Below are 22,961 nucleotides of genomic sequence, written 5' to 3'. Positions count from 1 at the left end.
ATGATTTTCTGATGCATAACTACTGAACACAAATATGTTGCAAGTCAATTGAAAAATCTGAATTAGTGTCACAGTTTATTACTTCCCATTTCACTGTATTTCTAAATATCCTAATATCTCATAGCAGTTTTAAGCGTGAATTTAAATGTAAGAGCAACTACAAGATTCTTGTTTTACACATAGATGAAGAAACTTCAGAGATAAAATGACCAACAGATAGTGCCTGGGCTGGATGTACTAATCTTCAGGCTTAAACTTCCAGTTTCCTGCATTAACTCTGGGATTTTAAATTACATTCTTTTCTATATTTGTTTTAAAGTTGCAATGTACACCTGAGTCTTTGTACAGAATTTTTTCTGGCTCCTCTCATGATTACAGCAATAGCAGGACATAAGCAAACTGTACATAAGCCAGTTCTATGACAGAGTGGCAGAAACACAATTGCTGAACCATGTAGAAACACAGTTTGCTGGTACCAATGCTACCATAGCAAGCAGTGAGGGATGTGTATTGATGTGGCAATAGGAGAGCTGTCAGAAAGCATCAGTGTGGGCACAGTCCATGAATCCCATTTGTCTCCTGTGTAACATGACTGATTACAGCTAAATTACAGTGACTTTAAATGTACAAGTCAATTTTCTAAGCTAATTAAAATCAGGAAGGCTAGTACTTCGAGGGTTAGCAAAATTCAGCTCCTATACAGCATAATCAAGAACAATGGAATATATATATATATATATATATATATATATATATATATATATATATATATATATATATATATATATATATGATTTAAATAGAAATTCATTCGCTGGAGTTCAAGGGAAACGGTCCTACTAATAATGCATAGATAGCCATTTTCCTGTATCCCTTACTGTTTGCAGAGACATGGATATGTTTCAAAAAGAATCAAGGTTCTATTAGAAACTAAATTGACCCACAGAAACACCTCAAAACAGCTGAAAACATACATCATAGATATGTTTATAGATATTCAGAAATACTGTGAAGACTTTACACCTTTTGTCTGCAAACTGTTGAAGGCATCTTAGAGGTCATCATGCAACCGGTGTCAAGAGAACAACAGCAGCCCATGCTTCAACAGCATACAATAATTCTAAGATCAGCATAGTTCAGCTAATGCTAGAAACAAGAGGATATTTTTAGAAAATTTCCCTCTTAAAGGTCATCTTCATCCCGTTAAGCCTGCTTTACAAAAAGACTGGGTTTACCCAGCCAAGTCACTAAAGCATAGGTGAACACTCTTTCTTGATCCTCTCCATTCACAAACTCATCCTTTTGACACCCAATTCATTGATGTTCTAATATCAAAACAACCTGTTAAAGCTTTCAAGGCAAATGACACTGAAAGAGGAAAGGGATGAAGATGTTATGCTCCAAAGGAAATCATCATAAATTACCATTCATATACTGGTAACAGAAGATAAGTGGTTATAGGGTTGATGGTACCTCTGGACTACATGTAGGTTGTGAGGTATCAGGCCTCACACCTTTACTTTGTCTGACCTAAATTCTACCATTCTGGTATTTTTAGAAAGAACCTTGAAATACGGCAGCTTGTGAGCCAGCCAGGAGCCCTCAGCACATTTAACAAGGCTCAACAGCCCTGCTAACTTTCTCTTTTGTCAATTGAGATTAATGCAGTGATTAGGTGACTTTCTTAAATGAGGTATTGTTTCATTTCAGCAATAGGAAAGCTACAGTGTATAAAATAATAGACTTTGAACCAATTAAGTAGTCTGAAATCATATCTATTTCCCTAGGGCTCAATGTGTCTTGAAAAGCTGGGAAAACACAACAGTTTCAAATCCTCTCTCCCTCCTCACATCCCACAGCCAACAACTGTACTTGACCTTCTCCTTTCTAACTATTCTGTCATCTTTAGCTCTTAATTCTAGTGGAGCAGCTGTGTAAATATAGCCAGAACTAAGAAACCATAATCTTCAAAGCTCAGGGATTATTCTCTCTTACTTTCCTGAGCTTTTTGCAAGCAGGTATTTAGCCTGGAAGTACTGTTGAGCCTCCCTGCCTACTTTTTCGCCTTAGATTTTGGGTTTGCCTTTGAGTAAAATCAGTGTGTGACTACTCAGGCCCATGGGGAGCAGGCAGGCAGCATCACCCACCCACCCAGAGGCTCTGGGCTCATTCCCAGCCAGCACCAACAGGACACTGGCAGGGAGGAGACTGAAGTCCTTCATGTGCTGTGTGGGTCTTTGGTCAGCCAGGTCTACAAAACTGCAATTTTTCTCTTTTACAGATGGTTTAAGAATACTGACTAATGGTTTAAAGAAGGGCAAGGCACCAGCTATGTATTGGCCTTTTATTTTGTTCTCAGACAGGCAGGATGGCTGTGGGAGCCCACATGACAGCCCCCAGCAGCAGCCTGCTGTGAAGCCAGGCTGTGTATTTCCCTTCAGTTTATTCACACAGCTCTGCAGTCTCATACTGCTCCTAAAAATAATCACAGCCTGCAGAGCAGCATGAGGGGCAGGCCTTCACATATACCTATGTCAGTCAGGATTTAAAAAAAAAGAAAATGAGCTTTCCTCAACCCCCAGACTAAACAAACAGCACCCTACACATCCCTCCCAGCAGCAACAAGGGCTGTTTTGGCTTGGGGACACACATCTATCAGAGCAGGCTGTAAACTGTGACCCTCTCAAAAGATGAGTCACCCAGCAGTAAAGTGAAATCACTGATCCTAAAAGCACTGATTCATGCCTAGATTTCTCTCTCAGAAGTTAGGCAGCATTATGAGCACACATTTGCCAGCCTTCATGCACTACAATCTGACAGCTGACTCATGACTGCATGTCAGGACTAGTGCCCTATATATGGGGGATGCAGGTCGACTGTGTTTTACACACTCTGCCTTACCAAGCCCTTTGTAGCATCAATTTGTAGTATCTAAATCCTCCCTCCATGTCAAGAATGACACTCACCTCTCAACAAGTTTCAGCTAGACAATTAATTAACACTCTGCTATTAGTAAACAAATGATCCAAGACACAGATAACATCCCCCCAAGGAAACAAAACTGCTTCACTCAGACCTGCTGAGGTCCAGAAGGGCTTAGCTAGCCTCCACCTGACTGCTTCCAGCTCCTTGCTGGTCTGTGACCACAAAGTCCTGGGAAATGAACTCCTGCAGGCCCAGAGAGCTCAGTCAAAGACTAAAGAAGCACCCAAGTCAGGCTGGGAAGCATGGGCTGGCTGTGGGTATTGCTTTCCACACAAAGGATCAATTGTGTCTCACTAAAACATGAAAATCTGAAGAGCAAAATGTTTCCTTTTTTTTTTTTCCAAATATAAATGCACATTCAGTACAATGCAACTTAAAAGTGATCTGAGAACCTGGAGCCTCATCATCCCACGGTATTTTTCCTAGTTGAAACAGTCTGATGCTCACACACAGCTATGCAGCTAGAAATAGCTAGATTCTGAAGGCTGGGTAACTGTGATTGTGTGTAAATAGCTGAGGCAATGCTATGCAAACTTTCACGAGCTAAAACAAGTGACAAGGTGACAAGACCTTAAAGCTTGTTCAATAGCACCAATTCAGATGCAATTCCTTACCTCCTTAGAGAAGCAGGTTAAGATAGTCACCTGAAATCTTGCAGAACACAGCGTTCATCTGTAGCCCTTTGAGCAAAAAGTATTTTCGATTTAAGATTTGTAACTCCAGCATTGTAACAAAATGACACCTGCTTATTCAGCTACTCTGAAGATTGTCTTACACATATCAGTATTTAGGCCAGAACTGAAAATTCATCATATGGAGAAACGTGTTCCACATCTGGCAGGACCATGCCAGCAGGAAATCAGTTCAGATGCTGAATGCTCTCCTGCAATCATTGTTTTGTTCATAGTTGGAAAACTGCCATAGTAATACAGAACACTTTCAGAGGTGAAGTGCATTTGTATACTGTACTCTCAGGACTGTCACTGTAAAATTCCAGCAAAACAGTTCTAACACAGATAAAGGCATAGCTTGAATTTAAAAACCATCCCCTAGAGTCTTCTACTTCCAAATCAGTATTAGCACAGTAAGAACCATGACATTTTAGAAGCAGTACTCTCCACCTTCTCTCACTTTTCCCTCCAGAGTGCTACAGTACAGATCTGTCAAGTCTTTGTAATTAAAATCATTCACTGCTGTTTTTATGCATAGAAGAGTTGAGGGAGACAGCCACCAGATGAAACACTAGCATGTTTAATATGCAAAACAAAACACAGTTGTTTTTTTTCAAGCAGTATGCCTTTTCAACTATTCCCAATAGAAGCCTAATGAATACTGAAAATGGAGCAATTAGTATTTGGTATCAGTTTGTTTACCTGGCACAAAGAGCCAGCCTGCCATCTCACCTTCCTTAGCCCAAGAGCACAGTGCATCCAATAGGAAGGGAAGTATTAGCCAGATTATACCAGTTATACACCAAATTCATAGGACTCAGCATCACTAATATAGCTTTTTCCTCAGGACTAAGAATAACCTACATTTTGATGGGCCATCAGTTACATAAACAAAAATGAAAATATCAGGGTTTTGAGAGAGAGTATTCTGGTATTTTGGGTATTCTGGTTCAAACTTAGCCATTTTCATTTGCAGGCTAAACAAAGTTTTTCTTGTCTATGCTTGGGTCCTGAAAATAATTAGAAGCCTGCCACATCAACACATTCTACTCATTGCTGTAACTTCTCAGAAAATTCACCCAAGGTTTAACTGCAGATGAATCCCTCAGACAGCTTCAGATACACAAGGCTAAAGACATTAAATAAAGTACTACCTGAGAGTACATGTGATACATGCCCAACATTGCCTATTAAGTGTTGCACACAACACAAAATAGGCTCAGCTAAATACAAGATGTTTCAAATTGTGCAAAAGCCATCATTTTGGAAAAGAGTCATGGCAGCAGGTATTTCTTCCATGAATATAAAGACATACCATTGATCCAAAGTTTTCAATGAGATACCTCCAATTTCTAACACTGTGACATTTATAAGCCTCACCGCATTTTAATTTGGTTATTCAACAGAAATACTGATTTGAGTAAAAGCAGAACTATGTGCATGGAGGTTGCTAAGAAAGTACCACTGCAGCACAAGAAGTCAGACACCTTCTCTCTGCAGGCTTGTTTTCAATTGTTTATTGAGGTTTAAGAAGTCATCCACATTTCTATAAATATAGACATTACTTGAGTAAGTGACTTACAATGTCACCAGTGCAGGTACATATATAACCAACATACAAAAGCTCCACTGGAAGCTACTTCAGTTTATTCAAAAAGGACCAAGATGTCATAAAAAAAACAAACAGCTGTCACTTTCAGTTATCGAAGACACTAAAGTGCATTTTTGGTTATCTCCTGGTCGAACAGCTGCTGGTTAAAAAGCTTGATTTTTTTTTTTCAACATAGCTAAATTACATTGATTGACATTCAGTTTGTAGCTGTCATCCTCCTGATACATGGCAGCAGGTAAGAAAAATGTATTACTTTGCTGGTTGAGAGGAGGAAATTGATTTTGCTAGTTTCTACTTTTTTTTTTTTAGTCTGGTATTACCAACAAAAGTTTAAAGATAATCTAACATTCTGATGAATTTCTACAGCACCACTAAAGTTAGTCTTAAAAATCCAGGCTCTGCTTTAGCCCTTTTAATTGCTAACCAAGTATCTAAAGAGTCACTTGAAGCTCTGTACCAGTAAGAAAAACTACCCTCCCTTTTCTGTCAAGCACTATCCTGCCCAGTTAACACTGTTTGCACACTCTGTAAACAAGAACAGCTTAAAGCATAATTAAAGCAGAACACAGGCCCATCTTGAAAATCTTCTGCCCCCTTTCCCTCCCCCCCGCCCCCGGTAGTGTCTAATGTTTGAGTGTATAAAGCATTATTACATTCCTAACCACAAAATACTGTAAGAGTCACAACAAAAAAGCATACGTTGCAAGTGACACAGCAATACTGCTTTAATAAAATGGGATATTTTGGGGAGATACAAGATGTGCTCTGCTAATTTTAACTCCATCTTTACCTCATTATAAGTATATTATATTGCCAGGAAAGTCACCAATAGGGCAAAGAATGCTGCACTGGTTAGAACCACAGCAGCCAGAGTTGTTCTTTATAGCTCCTTTACTGCAATTCATTGACTTTTGATGCTAGGAGGACATAAAACTCACCATTCAGAAATAAATTACTAATTTTGAGTAACAGTTTAAACCTGATTAGCACTGCATAATGATGAATGGCTACTTCTAAAAAAAATAAGAACCTTATATACCAAAAAACATGCTATATGTTGAGAAACCACTTTTTCATGCTCCATCGTGTTGTTTACAGTTTTTACTTGTCAAAGTCTTTCTTTTACCAGTTGAAGAATCCACAGCACTTAAAATTTCAAGTGTTTGAACTGAACGTGATTCAATTTCAAAAAGTGCCAAATTAAAAAAAAACCTACACATGTAGCCAAGCTTTCATAAAAATCCTCAAACAAGGTAAAAAACCAGCCTCAATGAAATTATGGGTTACTAGCTTCATACATGTTTTTAAAGCTGTATAATGTTCACCTAAGCACTCCACTTACGAGCATTAGAAGTTTAAAAACACAGAACACCTTCAATGCAAATTGCTTGCAGAGGGCACCCTCAAACATATGACTACAACACTAAGCAGAAAACCCTCGTTTTATTTGGCTATTTAGACATCCATGTCACATATACCCACCCATCCATTTCCTGATAGCATTACATCATCTATTAGGGCTTCTGAAATAATACAGAGCCAAAAACACTCAGAAGAGACTAGTTAAAAAAAAATAAAAATCCACAACTGCACAGCCTTCCTGTACACAGCAAGGTTGTGCAACTGATTGTTCAACGTAACTAAGCTTAACGGCATCCAAACAGGCAGGCCTGGCTTTGGAAGCTGTCTTACGTCAAATTTTGACCATGTAACTACCCTAAAAAACAAAGGTCAAAAAAGAACTCATCTCTTCTTTTTCTGCTGCCTCAACATTTTCCTTCGCTTAATTATCATATCATGTAGTTTCTCCAGTCCCTCTTTAAGTCCGTCTCCAATGATTGCACAGGTAGGCTGCAAATGCCAGGGCGTTGAAGAACTCAGCTCGCTCATTGCTAACATTTTCTCTATTTCAGAGAGGGAGAGAGAGTTCCTCAGGTCCTGCTTGTTAGCAATGATAAGCACAGGCACTCCTTGATTCTCAGATATCCTAGTAATCTTATGGAGTTCTGTTTTGGCCTCCTCCATCCTCTCAACGTCGACGGAGTCCACCACAAACACGATGCCATCGGTGCACCTTGTGTACGACTTCCACAGCGGCCTCAGCTTCTCCTGGCCGCCCACATCCCAGAAGTGGAAAGTGACCGTCTTCGAGTTGCCCAGCGTCACTTTGATTTTCTCCGTATTAAATCCTTTAGTGGGGACAGTGTTGACGAACTCATTGAACTGCAGTCTGTAGAGCACCGTCGTCTTCCCAGCGCAGTCCAGCCCCAGGATGACGATGTGAAAGCTCTGGAAGGAAGGTAGGCTGGAGAGGATCGGCGTCTGGTCCGAGAGTCCATTCCCCATTGCCAGAAGGGAAGGTGACAGCAGGCTGCCACGAGCAGAGGCGGCTCCCGCGGCTGCGCTCGGATCCTGCCAACGACACAAGCGGCCTCAGAGCCCGCTCCGCCGGCGCCGGGGCTGCGCGGCCGCAACGCGCCGGCCACGGCGCCGCCGCCCCGACTGCGGGGGCGGCCGCGGGCAGCGCGACGCGGAACGCCACACGTCCCCCGCCCCGCCCGGCGGCTGCGGCCGCTCCCGGCACTGCGGCTCGCCCGGCACCTGCGCCCCCGCCGCCCTCGCCGCGCCCCAAGCCTACCGCGGCTCCCTCAGCGCGGGGAGGGGCGCGCTGCCCGCCACCCCATGGCCACGCGCCGCCGCTGCTCCGCGGCCGCTTCTGCTGCGGCTCTCACTGCTGCTCCCGCAGACGCTCCCGCTACTGCTGCGGCTCCCGCTGCTTCTCCCGCAGTCGCTGCTGCTTCCGCTACTGCTGCTGCTGCCGCAGACGCTGCTTGTGCTGCTCCCGCTCCTCTCCTGCCGCCGCCGCCCGTGCGACTCTCCGCGGCATCTGGTGGCGGGGCGCCTCCCAGCGCGCGCCTAGCCCCGCGCGCCCCTCCCCGCGCCCTCCCATTGGCCTGGCCGCGCGCGGGGGGCGGGGAGCGAGCCGCGCTCCGCCTCGCCCATTGGCCGGCGGCACCGGCCGCTCATGGGGAGCCCGAGTATCGTACCGTCCGCAGCCGAGCGCTTCGGGCCGCAGGAAGGGGCCGCTCCCCGCCCACGCCCTGCCTTGAACAGCCCCCGCTCCCCCCCAGGAGGCGGAGCCGCTGCCTCACGGGGCCCGTTCGGGGCAGGCCGGCGCGGCCGCACCCTCCGCCTGCGGCAGCCCCCGCCCCGCGGCGGGCGGCAGCGCCCCTCCGGCTACCCAGAGCCCCGCCCCTTCTCAGGAGAGCGCGCGTTCAGTGGGCGCGGGTGCCGTCACTCCACCGCGGTCCCGGCCGCCCTGGGCCGCCTCTGCTGTGCCCCGCCCCCTCCCCACACCCATTGGGTGTAGGTGCTGTCACTGTAGCGCGCCCCCTGCCGGCCCCGGGCGGTGCCTCCCCGCGCACCTGCGCCGCTGCCCGGGGCACGCGGCCCGGCTGGGGCGGGAGCGCTGAGGGCCCTGGAGCGCCCTCGGCACGGGCGGGCTCGGAGCTGCTTCTGAAATAAAAGTGCCAGCCCGGCTGTGTGCGCCCATTGTACGTGCTGTATGTGCCTTCGACGTGTCCCCGCGAAACCCGAGAGACTGGCCGGGAAGGGGCGGGAATAAGGTAGTGGGTGACACGGTTGTGATGGACGCGTGGCGCACAGGGATGGCAGCAGTGCTCGGGTCTGAGTGAGCACGCACTGGTGCCTGGCTAAGAAAGGTTGCAAGAAAGGTTTCCCACAGCACAGAGACGTGTTAAGTAATTCTGCATTTTCATGTCTCAGGCAGATTGGAGCAGTGAAACGTTTCCCAGAACTAATTACGAGTGTCTGATAACACATTGAGTACATTCACTGTTTCCAGAGCATACAGGTGTTAGAGGAGGCCGGCAGGAGGAGTGTTTTGTCTCGCTCTTCTTGCTGCCGAACAGGGTTCTGTTCCCTCCCATGTTCCCTCTGCTCCTTCTGCTCCATGCTCTAAGGTTCTCTTAGCCCCTTTGCCAGTGCAGTTTGCACGGCTGTGCCAATGCAGGCAGTCACTGCTGCCTGTGCCGGCTGTACCCGGACCAGTGTAACAGCACACAGAAGGATCAGAGCAGGGTATGCTGCAAAAGTCTTCATCTACAGTGTGTAGATAAAAAAATTAATAAATCAATCTTTACAATAAAATCATGTGTTTAATGGTGAGCTAAAGCTATTGTGCTACTCTACCAGTCCAAGTGCATGTTTTTCTGTAGGCAGTCTCACAATCATAGAATCATAGAGTGGTTTGTGCAGGAAGGAGCTTTAAAGATCATCTAGTTACAGCCCCGGTGAGCAAGGCACAGTTCTTCCCAAGGATTTCTGAGATTCACATTCTCTGAACCTCAGAGAAAGGGAAGACACAATTCTTATTGCTTGCTGTGCCTGTGTTGTGCCAAAGTAGAATGCAATATGGAGATTGTTTATCCAAAGTGAGAATGTTTTGTTTCCTTGGCCTGTCAGGGCCAAGTGTGTGTGTGTGTGTGTATGTGTGTGCTTGTGTGGACTGGCGGGTGACAGTCACAAGATTCAGTGCAGTTGTGCGCAGGGTTGAGTGCTTGGCAGCTTCAGTTTTAGATGTATAGAATAATATAGTACAATAAAGTAATTAATCAGCCTTCTGCTATCAGTGGAGTCAGATGCATCATTCTCTCCCCTTCGTCGGACTCGCCTTTGATTTGTGATACCCACTGCCGTGGGCAGGGACACATCTCATTAGACCAGGTGGCTCAGAGCTCCATCCAGCCTGGCCTTGGACGCTTCCAGGGATGGGGAATCCACCTTCTCTGGGCAACCACCCAAATCTTTGACCAGCTGGGCTTCACTAAAAGAGGACAGTCATTTTCAATATTAGTCTTGCCTTTTTGTCTAGAGGACTTTAGGGTTTCTTGATGTGGCTGCTGAAAAGGGTTCATTTACAAGAATATTCAATCATATTTCTTTTTTTTTTCCTTTGAAGGCATTGTAGTCTATATTTTAAATCACAGATAATTTTATGTAAAAGAGAAGTAATTGAATAGTAAAGGGACATATAATAGTAAAAAAAAAAGTTCCATCATGTGCTGTAGGCAAAGCTTCATGTTATTAAAGTGTTAAGATACCTATTCTAGTCCTACTAAAAATAGCAAAATTCTAATTTGCTTACATTTGAGATTAATATTTCACTGCTTTTATCTTTGTTCATTATTTACATCCTGATCTTGCAGCTGATTCTTTTTTGAGGAAGTGGCCTGTTTGTATAGGAAGGTGATTTTACATCTATGGAAAGGAGGGGTAGGTTACTACCCCTAAGGCCAGCTGGTAAGGTTTTTGATTTGGCAGTATTTTACAGTACTTTTGCATAACATAAAGAACTGCATAGCATACAATGTAATAGAAAAGCATCTATAGTGAGAGGAAAATTGGGCCTTAATTATTAAATGGATGGTTTTCAGTAATTCCAAATTGGGAGGAAACTAGCTAGAAATACCTTGTTAAAGAATATTACTGCAGATAATATATTTATTCATGAAGCTTGACAAGCTGAAATAAATCAAATTGACCTTTATCTCCACCTACAAAATTAACTATCCCCTATTTTTACTGGAAAAATAACCCTGTTAGATCTTATGGTATCCTAAACCTGCATGTGTGATTGTTACCAAGATGCATTCAAACTTTAACACAGCTTCCTAATAATACATTTTACAATTAATTCCGTGAGAATGGATCTTGGCTAGCTCCTACCCTCATGGAAGGTATTTTGATTTTAAACATATGATGCATAAGGCTTGTTTTTATCTCTTGTTCTGATGAAAAACAATCAATACATAATATTTTATTGGAAACGGAGGGATAAAGAACTGGTGGTGTTTTCTAAGATATAGTGTATCCAACACAGTGGGTATGAGAAGGAATCTCATAAATCTTGTAAAAAGAGTTTTATGACATCAGGGAGGTCATTTTAAGATTAGATAGAAATTAGTATCTTCAACAACATGAGCATACCTGTATTTGTAAATATATAAATGGAAATAATCTGTGCTCTCCAGAAAATGCCTGGACACTCCCTACAGTTAATTTATCACATTTACCTGTTGTAACTTGCTATGAAGTGAATTATGATCTCTCTGGGGCTGAGACTATTTTTCACTGTAAGTCTTTGCACCTTGATCTTAATTAATGCCTGTAGGCACTTCTGCAAAACAGCTATTAAATAACAATCCAAATGGATCAGCTCCTCCCATACACTTCATGCTGCTTTAGAAGTCAAACGAGCAGACTGGGCAGGTGTTGTGGAGTAATGGTATCTAAATTAGTGGGAGTGTAGAAGAGTTGACACATTCAACCTCTGATAATTGAAGGTAAGGGTAAAGCAAGGCTCTGATTAACCTGTAGAAGTTCTGAATGAAGGAGCTGTACAGAAAGAGCACCTTTCACACTTTCCAAGTGTGTAGCTGTATGGGGGAGTGGGCTGTTCCTAGATGACAGCTGAAAATAACTGCAAGATACATGTAAGAGGAAACAATGGTGAAAGGCTCGAGCCACATGCAGAATTTTTAATGCAAAATAAGGAGGTGCCTAATTTCTGTGTACGGGTAATTTCACATGCTGATACTTTTCTCATTTCCTATCTAATCTCTACAGATCTGAGTTCTTTCTGGCTCAGCATTCCTTAGCTCATGAAAACAACTGCAGCTTCAGCTCCTATGGGCTAAAATCCTTCTCCCCTTTCCTGTTTACACAGTGCACCAGTGTAAATAGTAATATATTATTTTCTACATAGGTTTCTTACATATATGCTATAAATATTTTCCACTTAGAAGAGGGCAGGGCTGGGGACAAATCATTTTGTTTCAAGAAAAAGAAGCAGTACCCGTATAACTTGCAGCTTCTTCACTATGATAAAGTAGTTTGGTTTTTGGTTTTTTGTTTTGTTGGTGTTTTTTTAATTCCTTAATGGCCTGGACATAATTTTGGTTCAAGGCAGGTTTGAGGGGCCAGGCTTCCAATGCTGCAATTATTAACTGCTTCTGAGAAACTTAGATAGTCCTTATTAGGGATATGGACCATGAAATTGGTTGAAGTGTTGCCAAGAAAGAATTGGCTTACAGTGGAAAGATAAGATTATTGGAAATGTTAATATTATTACCCAGCAGAGACTTAGGTTACCTTTTAATACATATCACCTCCTTCACTGCAGGAGCTGTTTCACAGTGCCCAGATAATAAAAATGCAAAGGATCATCAAACATCAACTTGCAAGGTTGTGTGTATTCTTCACAAGAAATCGCCTTTCATATGGAAATAGCAATTCTTGGAAATTAAATCTAGCAGTTTATGAGAGGTTTACTGTAGCAGGACATTAAATCAGAGATTTCATTAGTGCTGGTCATTTTAAAGTTAAATTCCACTCAAGTAAGTATGACTATTGTTATACAACCACATCTAGTGATGCAGCAGGTGAGAAATTCCTTCCAAAGCTATGATAGTGGGCTTGAATTTCCATGGCTAGATATGCACAATATTCCTTTTGTTTTCATTAAATATCTTCATTCTGAAGAACAGGCTAGTGGCATTTATTATCCTATACCAATAGCTAATCACCTTAGAGGGTTTTTTTTAATAGCACCACATATTGTGTGTAGCAAATTTGATTCAAATCAAATGAAAAATGAAACATCAGACAAATGATCCTGATGCCATGTACTGCAGATGCAGAGGGATGTGGCCAGAACTAAAGAACAGCAAAAGACAGAAGCAAATATGAGCAAACACTGAAGGAGGAATAGGAAGGAACCAGCTGCATCACAGAGCTGAATTAGTTGTCAGACACAAAGGAATGAAGTCCTAGGAAGAATGGAATTATTGCAAGGACTCTGGACTGTCAGCTACAGGTAGCTGATCTACAGTGATGGGATCCCAACCCCCATCTTCATGAGGGAGATGTGTGAGCAGCCTCACACCACCAGTTATTGCTGTTCTGTGTGGAAATCGAGCAGATTTCTCAATGTGTTTGAAAGAGAAAATCAGTTGCATTTCAGTACAATGCCATGGCAGACCTAGGCTGGGGTAATATGTACTAATGTTTGTATAATAGCAATAATGTTCATTATTACAGTAACCAACTGTAGCTCAGTTGTACATTCAAAAATTGAAGTTACTTCTCTTCAACTATACTCTAGATCTCAGAGCTAAAAAAGTACTGCTTTGAATTGTCACATGGTTCTGAAAGTATTGCTTTGTGTTGTTGCATGGTACATAAAATCTTCCAGCAGTTTCACCATGAATTTTGAAACTCCCTTAACTATGATCACTAAGAATTAAATAGCTGACAAATTTCAACATGAGTTTTTGCTCTTAAGACTATCTCTTAAATTGATGTACAAAATTTTTTGCACGAAGAAGGCTTTTATCATCTTTGCTACATCTGCTGAATTCTTTTATGATAACTTACATGCTGCATTAACTACTTTGCTTTGATTATTAAACAATAGTTGGTGGCAGAAAATCTAATTTATTTCCTCACAATAAATAAGTGTAGAGCTGTAGAAGATGGAGTTGCTGTGTATAGACCAGTTAATTAAACTTACTGTCATTTCTTATTTACCTTCACATGAAGTCTAACATCTATATTTTGCTACTTTCATTTTCATAAATAAACATAATGCCATACAGCAGACTAACAACAAAAAGCCTCTTCTGATAGACAGTTTGTTGCATCTTCAATTCTGTTCAGGTGTGTTAGCTGAAAGAAAGCTCTACTAGCTCATAAATGTTCTTACTCACACTGAGCAAGTGTTGGCTCAGTGTAACTGAGGTTTTAACCTCCACCTTCCAAGCTCTGTGAATTTTGGTTGTTTCATCCTCTGATGGGATGGCTGTAATGGTGGTGACTCCATGTTTGTGGAACATGGGGAGCAGCCTGACCACTTTGTGTACATGTGGTTGTACAAGAAATGCACCTTCTGTGGCAGGGTGGGACAGCAGAAGGGTTGTCCCCAACAGCATCTTTGTGTTTAGGACTTGTGTGACAAAACTCTCAGCCACACTGAGTGTTTATTTAATAGCAGAGTGTAATTAATAAGAGTTCTACATAGATCCCCTCTTCATATAATACGAAGTTTAGAGTCAAAAATCCAAACCTGGACATAGGACTTGTTATGGGGCAGTTTAAAGAATATAAATAAGCCTTTTTTTTTACAGGAACCCCTGGTTTCTACTCCTATTTCACTAAGAAGCTGGTGCTAAAAAACCCCAACAAATATGTTTATTTAATAAATGGACAGAATACCTCCTACTTTAATCCTTCATTACATGAGGCAAGACTTCATCATGAGCAATTCCAGTGTTTAGTGTGTGATACTACACATGAGCAAGCCTTGGCTTGCGTGTTTTCTTCAATGGTTGTACAGTGATCAAAGACTTACATTTACCTCAGCAACAGGTTCCCCACCTCCTACCCCAGGTTTGTGACAGCACTTTTGCTCTTATAGGGTTTTTTCCCCCCTGTAGAACTAGTGACTTGAGTCATCACACTCTTTTGCTTAGAATGTAGTGCTAACTCAGTGCTACACTGAAAATCTTGCCAGGTAAGAGAATAGCTTCCACAAGTTTTTATTCCCCAGTATTTTTTCCCTCAGAAAAGCTATGGGCACTTTAGGGTTGTCTTTGTTTTTGTTTTGATTTGGTTTTTGTTTTTGTTTTGTTTTTGTGGTTTTTTGTTGGTTTTTTCCTAGGCCAGAATGATTCTAAACAGTTTAAAATTCTATCAAACTGAAATTTCACTATCAGCTGAAATCTTCTCACATTGCTTCCTTTGAAAAGGGTAGCAGAGTTTTTAAACATAATGCTTTAATATGATGAGAGCAGTTTGCATGCAGATTAAAAGCACTACAATTACAAATACAAGAGCAGCATATTTTATTTTGCCCCTGTATAGATGGATTTAATATGTGAAGGTATTTTCCCAGCTCCAGAATAATAATGGAAATGTTGGTAGTATAACTACTGCTGTTTGAAATATTGCTAGCAGAGAGTAACAATGAAGGAAAGAAAAAACTGCTATTAAATATTTTTCTTTTCCAAAGAACTTTATAAATACTGTATAACTATTTAACATGTATAAAGCTGCTGACATTTGCTGGAATTGTAATAGATAGGAAAAAACAAACAGACCTTGGACATCAGCACAAAGAAGGCTTTTCTTTGATAAATTTGTATCTCAGTTGATTTTCTGTGGTGGAAAAAAAAGTTACAAGTTCTGACTGAAGCTTCTGACTAAGTGTTTATGGGATGAAACATTCATTTAAGCCAGTTCTTTCCTAACAATCCATCTGCTTGCAACAGTTACTTATTTAAAAGCTATGCTTTGTTCTTCAGGTGCTGCATATATCCAAGAGGAAGTACCAGGACAGGAAGAAGCGCACAGCACTCAGTTTACCGAGTCAGAGTTAGCACATGGTTAATGAAATGCTTAAATGACAAATATAGTACACTCAAACCTGCCATGAGAGCATTTCAAAGACAGTCACAAAATACAAAGCATTGAAGCTCTACTGATTTTCAGGGACTGGCCTGTTCCTGTGGCTGGCTGGAGCAGGGAGCCTGTGCCTGTGTGGTGTGCACAGCTGGGTCTTGGATGTGTTCCCACCATTTTTGGCAACAACTGAGAGGGGATGCCCATCCAATATACGGGGTTCACTGTGAGAATGAGCAGGCTGTTGATCTGTAATAACTTTGTGTAAATCAAGTTAAGTGCACACCTTGAAGAGGAAATTCAGTTGCTCATCTCTCCTAAAAAGGCACAGCAGCAATAGAAACAGATTTCACAGAGATTGCACTGTATGGAAGTAAAATTTTATGGGAGATATGCCTAAGCTCCCAGGAGGGTTGTGAAAAATCTAAAGTCTCTGCTTTAGTGTGCAGAGTATAATATGCTTTAGTATAATAATGCAGGTGGTACAGTGATAATGTCACAGCTCCTTGAGCCTGGTGCTGAGAGGCAACAGCTAAGAGAAGTCCTCACTGAGACAATGAAATAGACCACAAACAATTTGCTTGACGTTCTCCAACCACTGTTTGGTAATTTATCAGTGCTCCTAATAACAGGAGCTTGTGAGTGCTGCTTATAACTCCTGGTCACATACAGAACACATAGTGTGGAATGTAACTACTCTCTGGCTTTCTGAAAGCATCTTTCTTACATGAGTGAAAAGAGAGACCTGCTGGCTCCCTAGATAGAGGGGAGGGGTTTGTTTTTATTTTTTAAAGAAGGAAAGAATTTATTATTCATTTTAGTAAGATAACTGAGCTCAAATGTAGTTGTTATATCTCCAGTGAGGTAATTAATTGATTAACAATGTTCCTGAAGAAAAACAACAAATACATGTTTTAACAGATAAATTGACTTGGTCTTTTTAAACCAGAGAAGACTGATAAAACCTACTGAGCATCTGTGCAGTCCACTGGTCTCATTCTCTGCAATGCTTGCTTCACTTCCTACCAAAAATCTTTCCCAAGCACTTCATTCTGGCCCTATAGTTGTGAGGCATTTGTGAGTTTTCAAAAACTATGTCACTGGCTGGATCTTTAACCTGTCCTTTTTAATCAACAGGCATCTGAAGTGCACAGTGAAATGTTTAATATGGCCCAGCAAAATAAAACATAAATTTGCACTCAGAATTATATATGACCCAATTCTTGGCTTGCAAAGAAGGTCATAGTTCTGAGTGGCTTTTCATTCGGAGGCTTCCCAGGCAGTAGGAGTTTTGAGCTAAGACTTAGCTGTGTTTGCCCCTATTCCAACACAACAGCACTCCCAAGTGTAGTGCATGCAAACCCTGGTATGGCAGGTCCTGCAGCTTTGCCAGCTCTGTGGCAACTGCATCCAGTCCCTGTGCATGTTTGGATGTTGACCAATCTATTTAATTTTGTTTTGAAGCAAAAGGGTGTTAAAAATCAGCTTTCCAGGAGGGAATGGAAAGAGCAAATACTCCTTTGCTTTGATTTCTGGTATGAAAAGTAAACTTCCGTCAGCAGAATATGAATGAGAGCTAAGCATTCTAGATTAGATTTTTCTCAAGCCCAAACAGAGTTGTTTGGCTGCCAGTGATAAGAACTACAGTTTCAGTGCCTCCAAAGGAGCTCTTTCCCCCCAGGGCCATGGATAGTTTCACCAGCTAGCCTCAGCTGTGGCATGAAGGTTTCAGCCTCTTCCAGTGAGAAATGATGGGCACCTTATGCTTAAGTACTGAATATTTATTGTAGTTTCTAAAACTTAAGCCAAATTAAAAAAAAAAAAAAATATAATTCTTCTCAGTTACAAGAGCTTCAATGTGAAATCTGAGCCTATTACAGTGTGCTACAGCAAAAAGAAAACCAACCCTTATGCTAGGGAGCTCCCAGGTTTGTATTTATGATTAGATGAAAAAGAGAAGAAGAAACAAACCAAAGAGAGGACGATGAAAGAATGGTTTCAGGGAAGACAAACACTGTGTGGGTGGGGAGGAGTAATTTCATCTCCTTGCTCAGCTGTAGTCTACATTTTTTAAATCTTATCATCTCACTGTGTCTTCTTTTTAAGTGAACAGCAAATCTAAAACTTACTTCAGTGAATGCAAGATTAGGCCTACTGCTTGCTAAATGTTAAAAGCTAAGTCACTTGAAAATTGATTTGAAAGCTAAACCCTGGGGTGTTAGGCAGAAAGCTTTCTTTCACATCCTAGGTTTCAGTTCTTGGAGGGAAACAACAGTAAACTCACTTTGAAAACCTTATAAAACCTGTCCCTGCAAAATCCTTTTTGCTTTCCTCTCCCAGGGAATATGATTCAAACAAACCACATCATACATTCCAATTTCATAATATTGAAAGAGAGAAACCTTTCAGAGAATTCAGCACAGCTCCTGCCACTAGAATTGTAAACTCTCATAAAACCCTGCCAAAAATACTAATTTTTAAATGCACACTTTTTAAAGCCTTTTGCTGACATCACAGCAGAATGTAGGTTTCCCATTCTCTGGCTCTCATGGCCACACCACACTACTTAGCAGGCTTTAAACAAAGTAAGGAAGGCAAATAAACAAACTTGTGGAGGAACAGATTGTTTAGCTGAGATTTTAACTGAACTCCAGTGAATGGAGGCAACACTGCAAGAGGCAGTAGTTGAAGTGCTGCAAGGGTAAGCTCTGCATTTTTCATCTCTCTGAAGCTTTCCTCTTCACCTCTGCCAGGACTGATCATAGATTAAGCAGGACTTCTAGGGAGCAAAATCAGCAGTGGGATACTATGAAGATAATAAGTTTTTTTTCTAATTGAATTATTTTATTCAAGGCCTCTCTACTGTTGGAAAGAAAAACAAATAATACCTTCTTATGTAAGGAAAAAATAAGCATGGACGAATCATAAAGAATCTATTTAAGAAAGTCTTCATGCTTTGAAGATTTTGTATTTCAGATAAATATATGATACATTCAGCACATGAGTAGATGCAACCCCAAACTGAATCTTCAGAGGAAGCATGAGAAAGCTTTAAAGAGGACAAATGGTTATATCCCTTCCTTCTGGTTGACTGATGGAAGGCCTCTGGCCATAGGTCATTGTGTGAAAGGCTGTTACTCAGTCTGAGAGATTCTGCCTGCTGAGGGTCACTTAAAGAGCCCTGCCCTTCTGCTTAGGGACACCAATATCTGCACAGCCTTTCATCTCAGCACAACTGTAGATACAGGGATTTTCAAGTTAGCATCACTGCACTCCCTGCAAATCATTCATCTTTGAGTCCTTGCTGAGGACTGATTGAAGGCACAGCAGTCTGGCACATAAAGGATATATGTGTTTCTGTGGTTTTCAGACCTGTGAGAAGTCAGAGTTGAGATAAAACAATAGCCATCAGCTGTCACCACAGAGGGCCTAACTCCAAGCTTTCACTGGGCCAGAGTGATGAAATTGTGTGAAAACAATAGCAGCAGCCAGCAGACATTTGTTGGAGAACAGAGACAACATTTAAATGCAAAACCAAAGCTTCAAAATGAACAAGAAATTTGGTAATCTTCATCCCTCCATCTGTAGTCACTGAGCACTTTTTGTTTCTCTCAGTTCATACCCTTGACTGTGGACAGGACTTGTCGTGCTCAGTCTCTGGATTGAAGCCATGTGTGTTACCCAGTATAATTCAATAATAATGAAAGATCCAGTACATTATCAACACTCACAGTCCTTAAGTCAACCACAAAACACCACTTGCCAGAAACAAAATGAGCTGTACTGCAGAGAGGCCTCATGTTTTAACAACAGCAGCAGAAAAGTTTCAGGACAGGGGAGATTAGACAAGAAGCTATCCCTTTTAAAAACAAACCTTTTCTTTTTCCAAGTTGGAGTAAGAAGCACCTGAGGATTTTGCTATTTCTTTGTAAACACAGCAGAGCCTTATCTTTGCTTCATACTTTCAATCCCCAGAGCAGTTGCTCCCATTCTGGAGAGGAATTTTTATGGACCTGATGCAAATACACCCATAGTTACATCTTTCATGGAGTGTCAAGGCTGCAGAGGTGAGGATGAGAGATCTATTATAGCTTTATTGTGTTATACCATAAAAGCTTAAATTCTCAGTTGAGCTGGCCTCCGCCCTTCCCCTGCTGCCCTAATGCCACAGCTGGTGGAGCTGCAGCCATTCTTCAGCAGGTCTCTGAGGCATCACACTCATCTCATCTAATCCTGCTCTGAGCAAGTCTCTGCAGCCTGGCACCAATAACCCAGGCCCTGTCTGGATTATGAGCAGCACCTACAAGATGACAGTGTGAGAAGTGACTTGACTAGGTCAGGCATTGTACAAACACACGGTGAGAGACAGAGCAGCTTAAATAAACAAAGAAAGGATTGAGGAAATCCTTGTTTAATAGGTATAGGACCGCAAATTCAGTGATTCACTTCACACAGACAACAGGAAATACAGGTACCAGAATCCCTGTCTGCTGCTTTAAATATCAGACAAGTTTTCATCACCTTTCCTCACACAATCTTAAAAGAAGATCACTTTGAGCTCTGGGAATTCACACATGGGATTATTTGGATGCTGAAGTGCATCTGCAGATGCTGGGATGGGACAGAGTCTGGCAGCAGAAGGCTGCCTGTGCCTATCCAGAAAGAGAGGAGGGGATTGTTAGAGTGGGCTTCTTGCCTGTTCTTGCTGGTAGGACATTCACTGCCACTTCTTACCCAAGTATAGTAGGAGAGTAGCTGGTTAGTGTTGGGAAGAACAGCAATCTTTGGTGCTGTCAGAGATCTGTGCAGCCCTCTCAGCTGGTTACACGGGGACTCTGATGTGCTGCAAGGCCCACTACAGGAAACCTGTGACCTTTCTGAGACACCTCTGTGAAAATCTAAGCCTCCAGGGAAATCTGTAATCCTCCAATCAGCAGTGTGTTTTAATCACCGTTGTTTCTGTAGCTGCTTGTTCTGTAGCAAGGGTATCAGACAACACAAAGCATGGTGAACTGTTGGGCAAGTGACACTAAAATCACCTGACTGAATCCAGCCTTGATGTTAGTATTGCCAAATGCTGGGAAATCACCCTGAGTCACCTCTGTGGTATCCGCTGAGGAGCAGCAAGGAGAGCTGTGCTCTTCTAGCAGCGTTAAGAGGCTTTTTTAAAGTAATCAAAGCATGGCTGCTGCATGTGCCTCTGGGCCTTTCAGTGGGATACTGTTCAGATTGTTCCAGTCTCCCCTGCTTGCTTCATGCAGCAGATTTTTGAGGCAATGATCTGCAGTCTAACAAACAATAAAAATCAATGCTTCCACTTGACGCTTTCATTTCATCTGCACGGAGGCCCAAACTTCACTGCTGGCTGGTTAAATGAGCTGGTAAAATGTACAGTGTTGTGGTTCTCAGTACACCCTTAACAACCCTTTGAGGAGAGAACACTCACAGAGGGTGGAAGTGTGCATGTGTTTAAGAAGCCTGATGCAGACTGTTTCACCTTCTGCTTGCTCCCCTGGAATAACTGCTATTATTAAAGAAAAAACCAGCTTACATATTCTGTTCTGTAGGGACATTTTTTCCCCCCTGAAAAGGCAAATATGCTTTAATGTCAAGAGGAGAGGGATATGACAAGCAGAGGGAGAAAGGCAAAAATAATCATCTGTTAATTTTATGCTGTGTGGGCCTCCTAGTTCCCACTGGTCAGCCTTCTCCTCCTTGCATCTTGGAAGCTTTCACTGAAGTGAATGCAGTAAATTCATTTTCAGCATAAGGTAATGGGCTAACAGGAAGAGAAGGTGAAAGTAACTTTAGGCCAGTCAAGAGAGGATGTAAGTAGGCATCAAGGACATGAAGTAGATTAAAGATCTGATTGTGTTTTCAGAAGTTCCTTTGATTTTAGCATCTAAACTCCTAGCCATAACAAGGGAAAAGGGTACTACTTCTTTATCTAAAGACAACATTATTGTCTTTAAAAAAGAAAATGTAGGGATTTGTAGAGTCATCACAGCAAAGTATTATCTAGCTCTGGTTTTATTAGATAGTAATTTTTTGGCATTTGGCATGTACTTGCATTCGGCTCAATTAAGCCATAAAGGCAGAACTTCAGTGAGATGCTGCTGAAGCAGTTGTATCCTAAAGCAAAGTTTGAAGGATTTTTCTGAAACTTTTCTATAGAGAAGTCAATTCTGAAGAAGAATTTCAGTCCATGGAAAAGAATAGCCTTGTTTGGGCTAATTTTTTTCTTTTAAATTCTTTTACATTCAGTAAAAATGAAGACTACAAGAAGATTACAAGATCAATAACAAGAAGTGTTCCTGTAGCCTATGATGATGTCTAAAGATGTCTGAGAGCACCTCCTGCTATAGTTTAGTGAGCAAAACATTTTCTGTATGATTCCCTGTGAGAGGGAACCATAATCTTACTGTCTACCACCTCCCATCACCAGCATTTTCTTGCTGCAGTTGAAGGCTGTGTGAGTCTGCACTGGCAAGAAATCAAACAATTCAATGGAATTTAGCTGCATTTAACATAGTAATTTACAGCAGATCTAATTCTATATAGCACTATGGTCAGAATGGGTATTTAGAACAATGATTCCAGAAGCTGACTCCTGTCCTGTGCATAATCTGTAGTTATACTCTATGATTATGGTATTTTATGTAATATGGACAGTACATAGGACTAAAATGTCCTGATAGTTCTAAGGAGTTCTAACACCTTTCTGCTGCAATGAAATAAAGATGAAAAATTGTGGGGGCCTGAACACATGTTGTACTGTGAGATCAGTGTGTGTCTGAGTTACTCTAAACGAGCTGCAGCTGCAGGGTCCTTAGTTGGGCAGCAGCTGCGGCTTGTGAAGGTAACTGAGATAAATAGGGGTGGGTCGAGAGCCCAGGAGGAGCCCCTGAGAAGATAGAAGAAGAGCCCCGGCAGAGAGGGAAGAACAACGCTGCAGCCAAACAGAGAGAGAGAGAAGGTATGGAATCCCCCGGACAGCCGAGAGCTGTGACAGCCTGAGAGCTGGGACTTTACGTGTATAGCAGCCAGAGAGTGAAGATTACAACAACTGGTGACCCCGTGTGAGAGAAGGTATGTAATCCCCCGGACAGCCGAGAGCTGTGACAGCCTGAGAGCTGGGACTTTGGAATAGCAGCCTGAGAGCTGGGACTTTGGAATGGCAGCCTGAGAGCTGGGATTGTGTGTATACTATAATT

At 42.0% G+C, this 22,961-nt stretch overlaps 1 protein-coding gene across 2 annotated transcripts; it reads right to left on the bottom strand.

Annotated features, from left to right (window-relative positions):
- Positions 1–5,378: 5,378 nt before the first annotated feature.
- Positions 5,379–8,455, bottom strand: ARL4A (ARF like GTPase 4A). Of its 2 annotated transcripts, none has more exons than XM_074536741.1 (2): positions 8,316–8,455; positions 5,379–7,680 (listed from the first exon to the last, which is right to left on the bottom strand). In XM_074536741.1, exon 2 carries the CDS (start codon positions 7,612–7,614, stop codon positions 7,012–7,014), a length of 603 nt encoding a protein of 200 aa, XP_074392842.1. In that variant the 5' UTR covers positions 7,615–7,680; positions 8,316–8,455; the 3' UTR covers positions 5,379–7,011. The 2 variants fall into 2 exon arrangements, with proteins under 2 accessions (XP_074392842.1, XP_005480879.1); XM_005480822.4 differs by lacking the exon at positions 8,316–8,455 and adding an exon at positions 7,907–8,048.
- Between the last annotated feature and the right edge of the window lie 14,506 nt (positions 8,456–22,961).

Source organism: Zonotrichia albicollis, chromosome 1, assembly GCF_047830755.1.
Source record: "Zonotrichia albicollis isolate bZonAlb1 chromosome 1, bZonAlb1.hap1, whole genome shotgun sequence".
Classification (NCBI taxonomy): domain Eukaryota; kingdom Metazoa; phylum Chordata; class Aves; order Passeriformes; family Passerellidae; genus Zonotrichia; species Zonotrichia albicollis.
The sequence above is the reverse complement of the archived record's forward strand: the minus strand, read 5'-3'. Positions and strand labels throughout refer to the sequence as shown.

Coding starts and splice junctions, on each gene's coding strand:
- ARL4A (XM_074536741.1), bottom strand. CDS start 7,614: ATGGGGAATGGACTCTCGGACCAGACGCCGATCCTCTCCAGCCTACCT.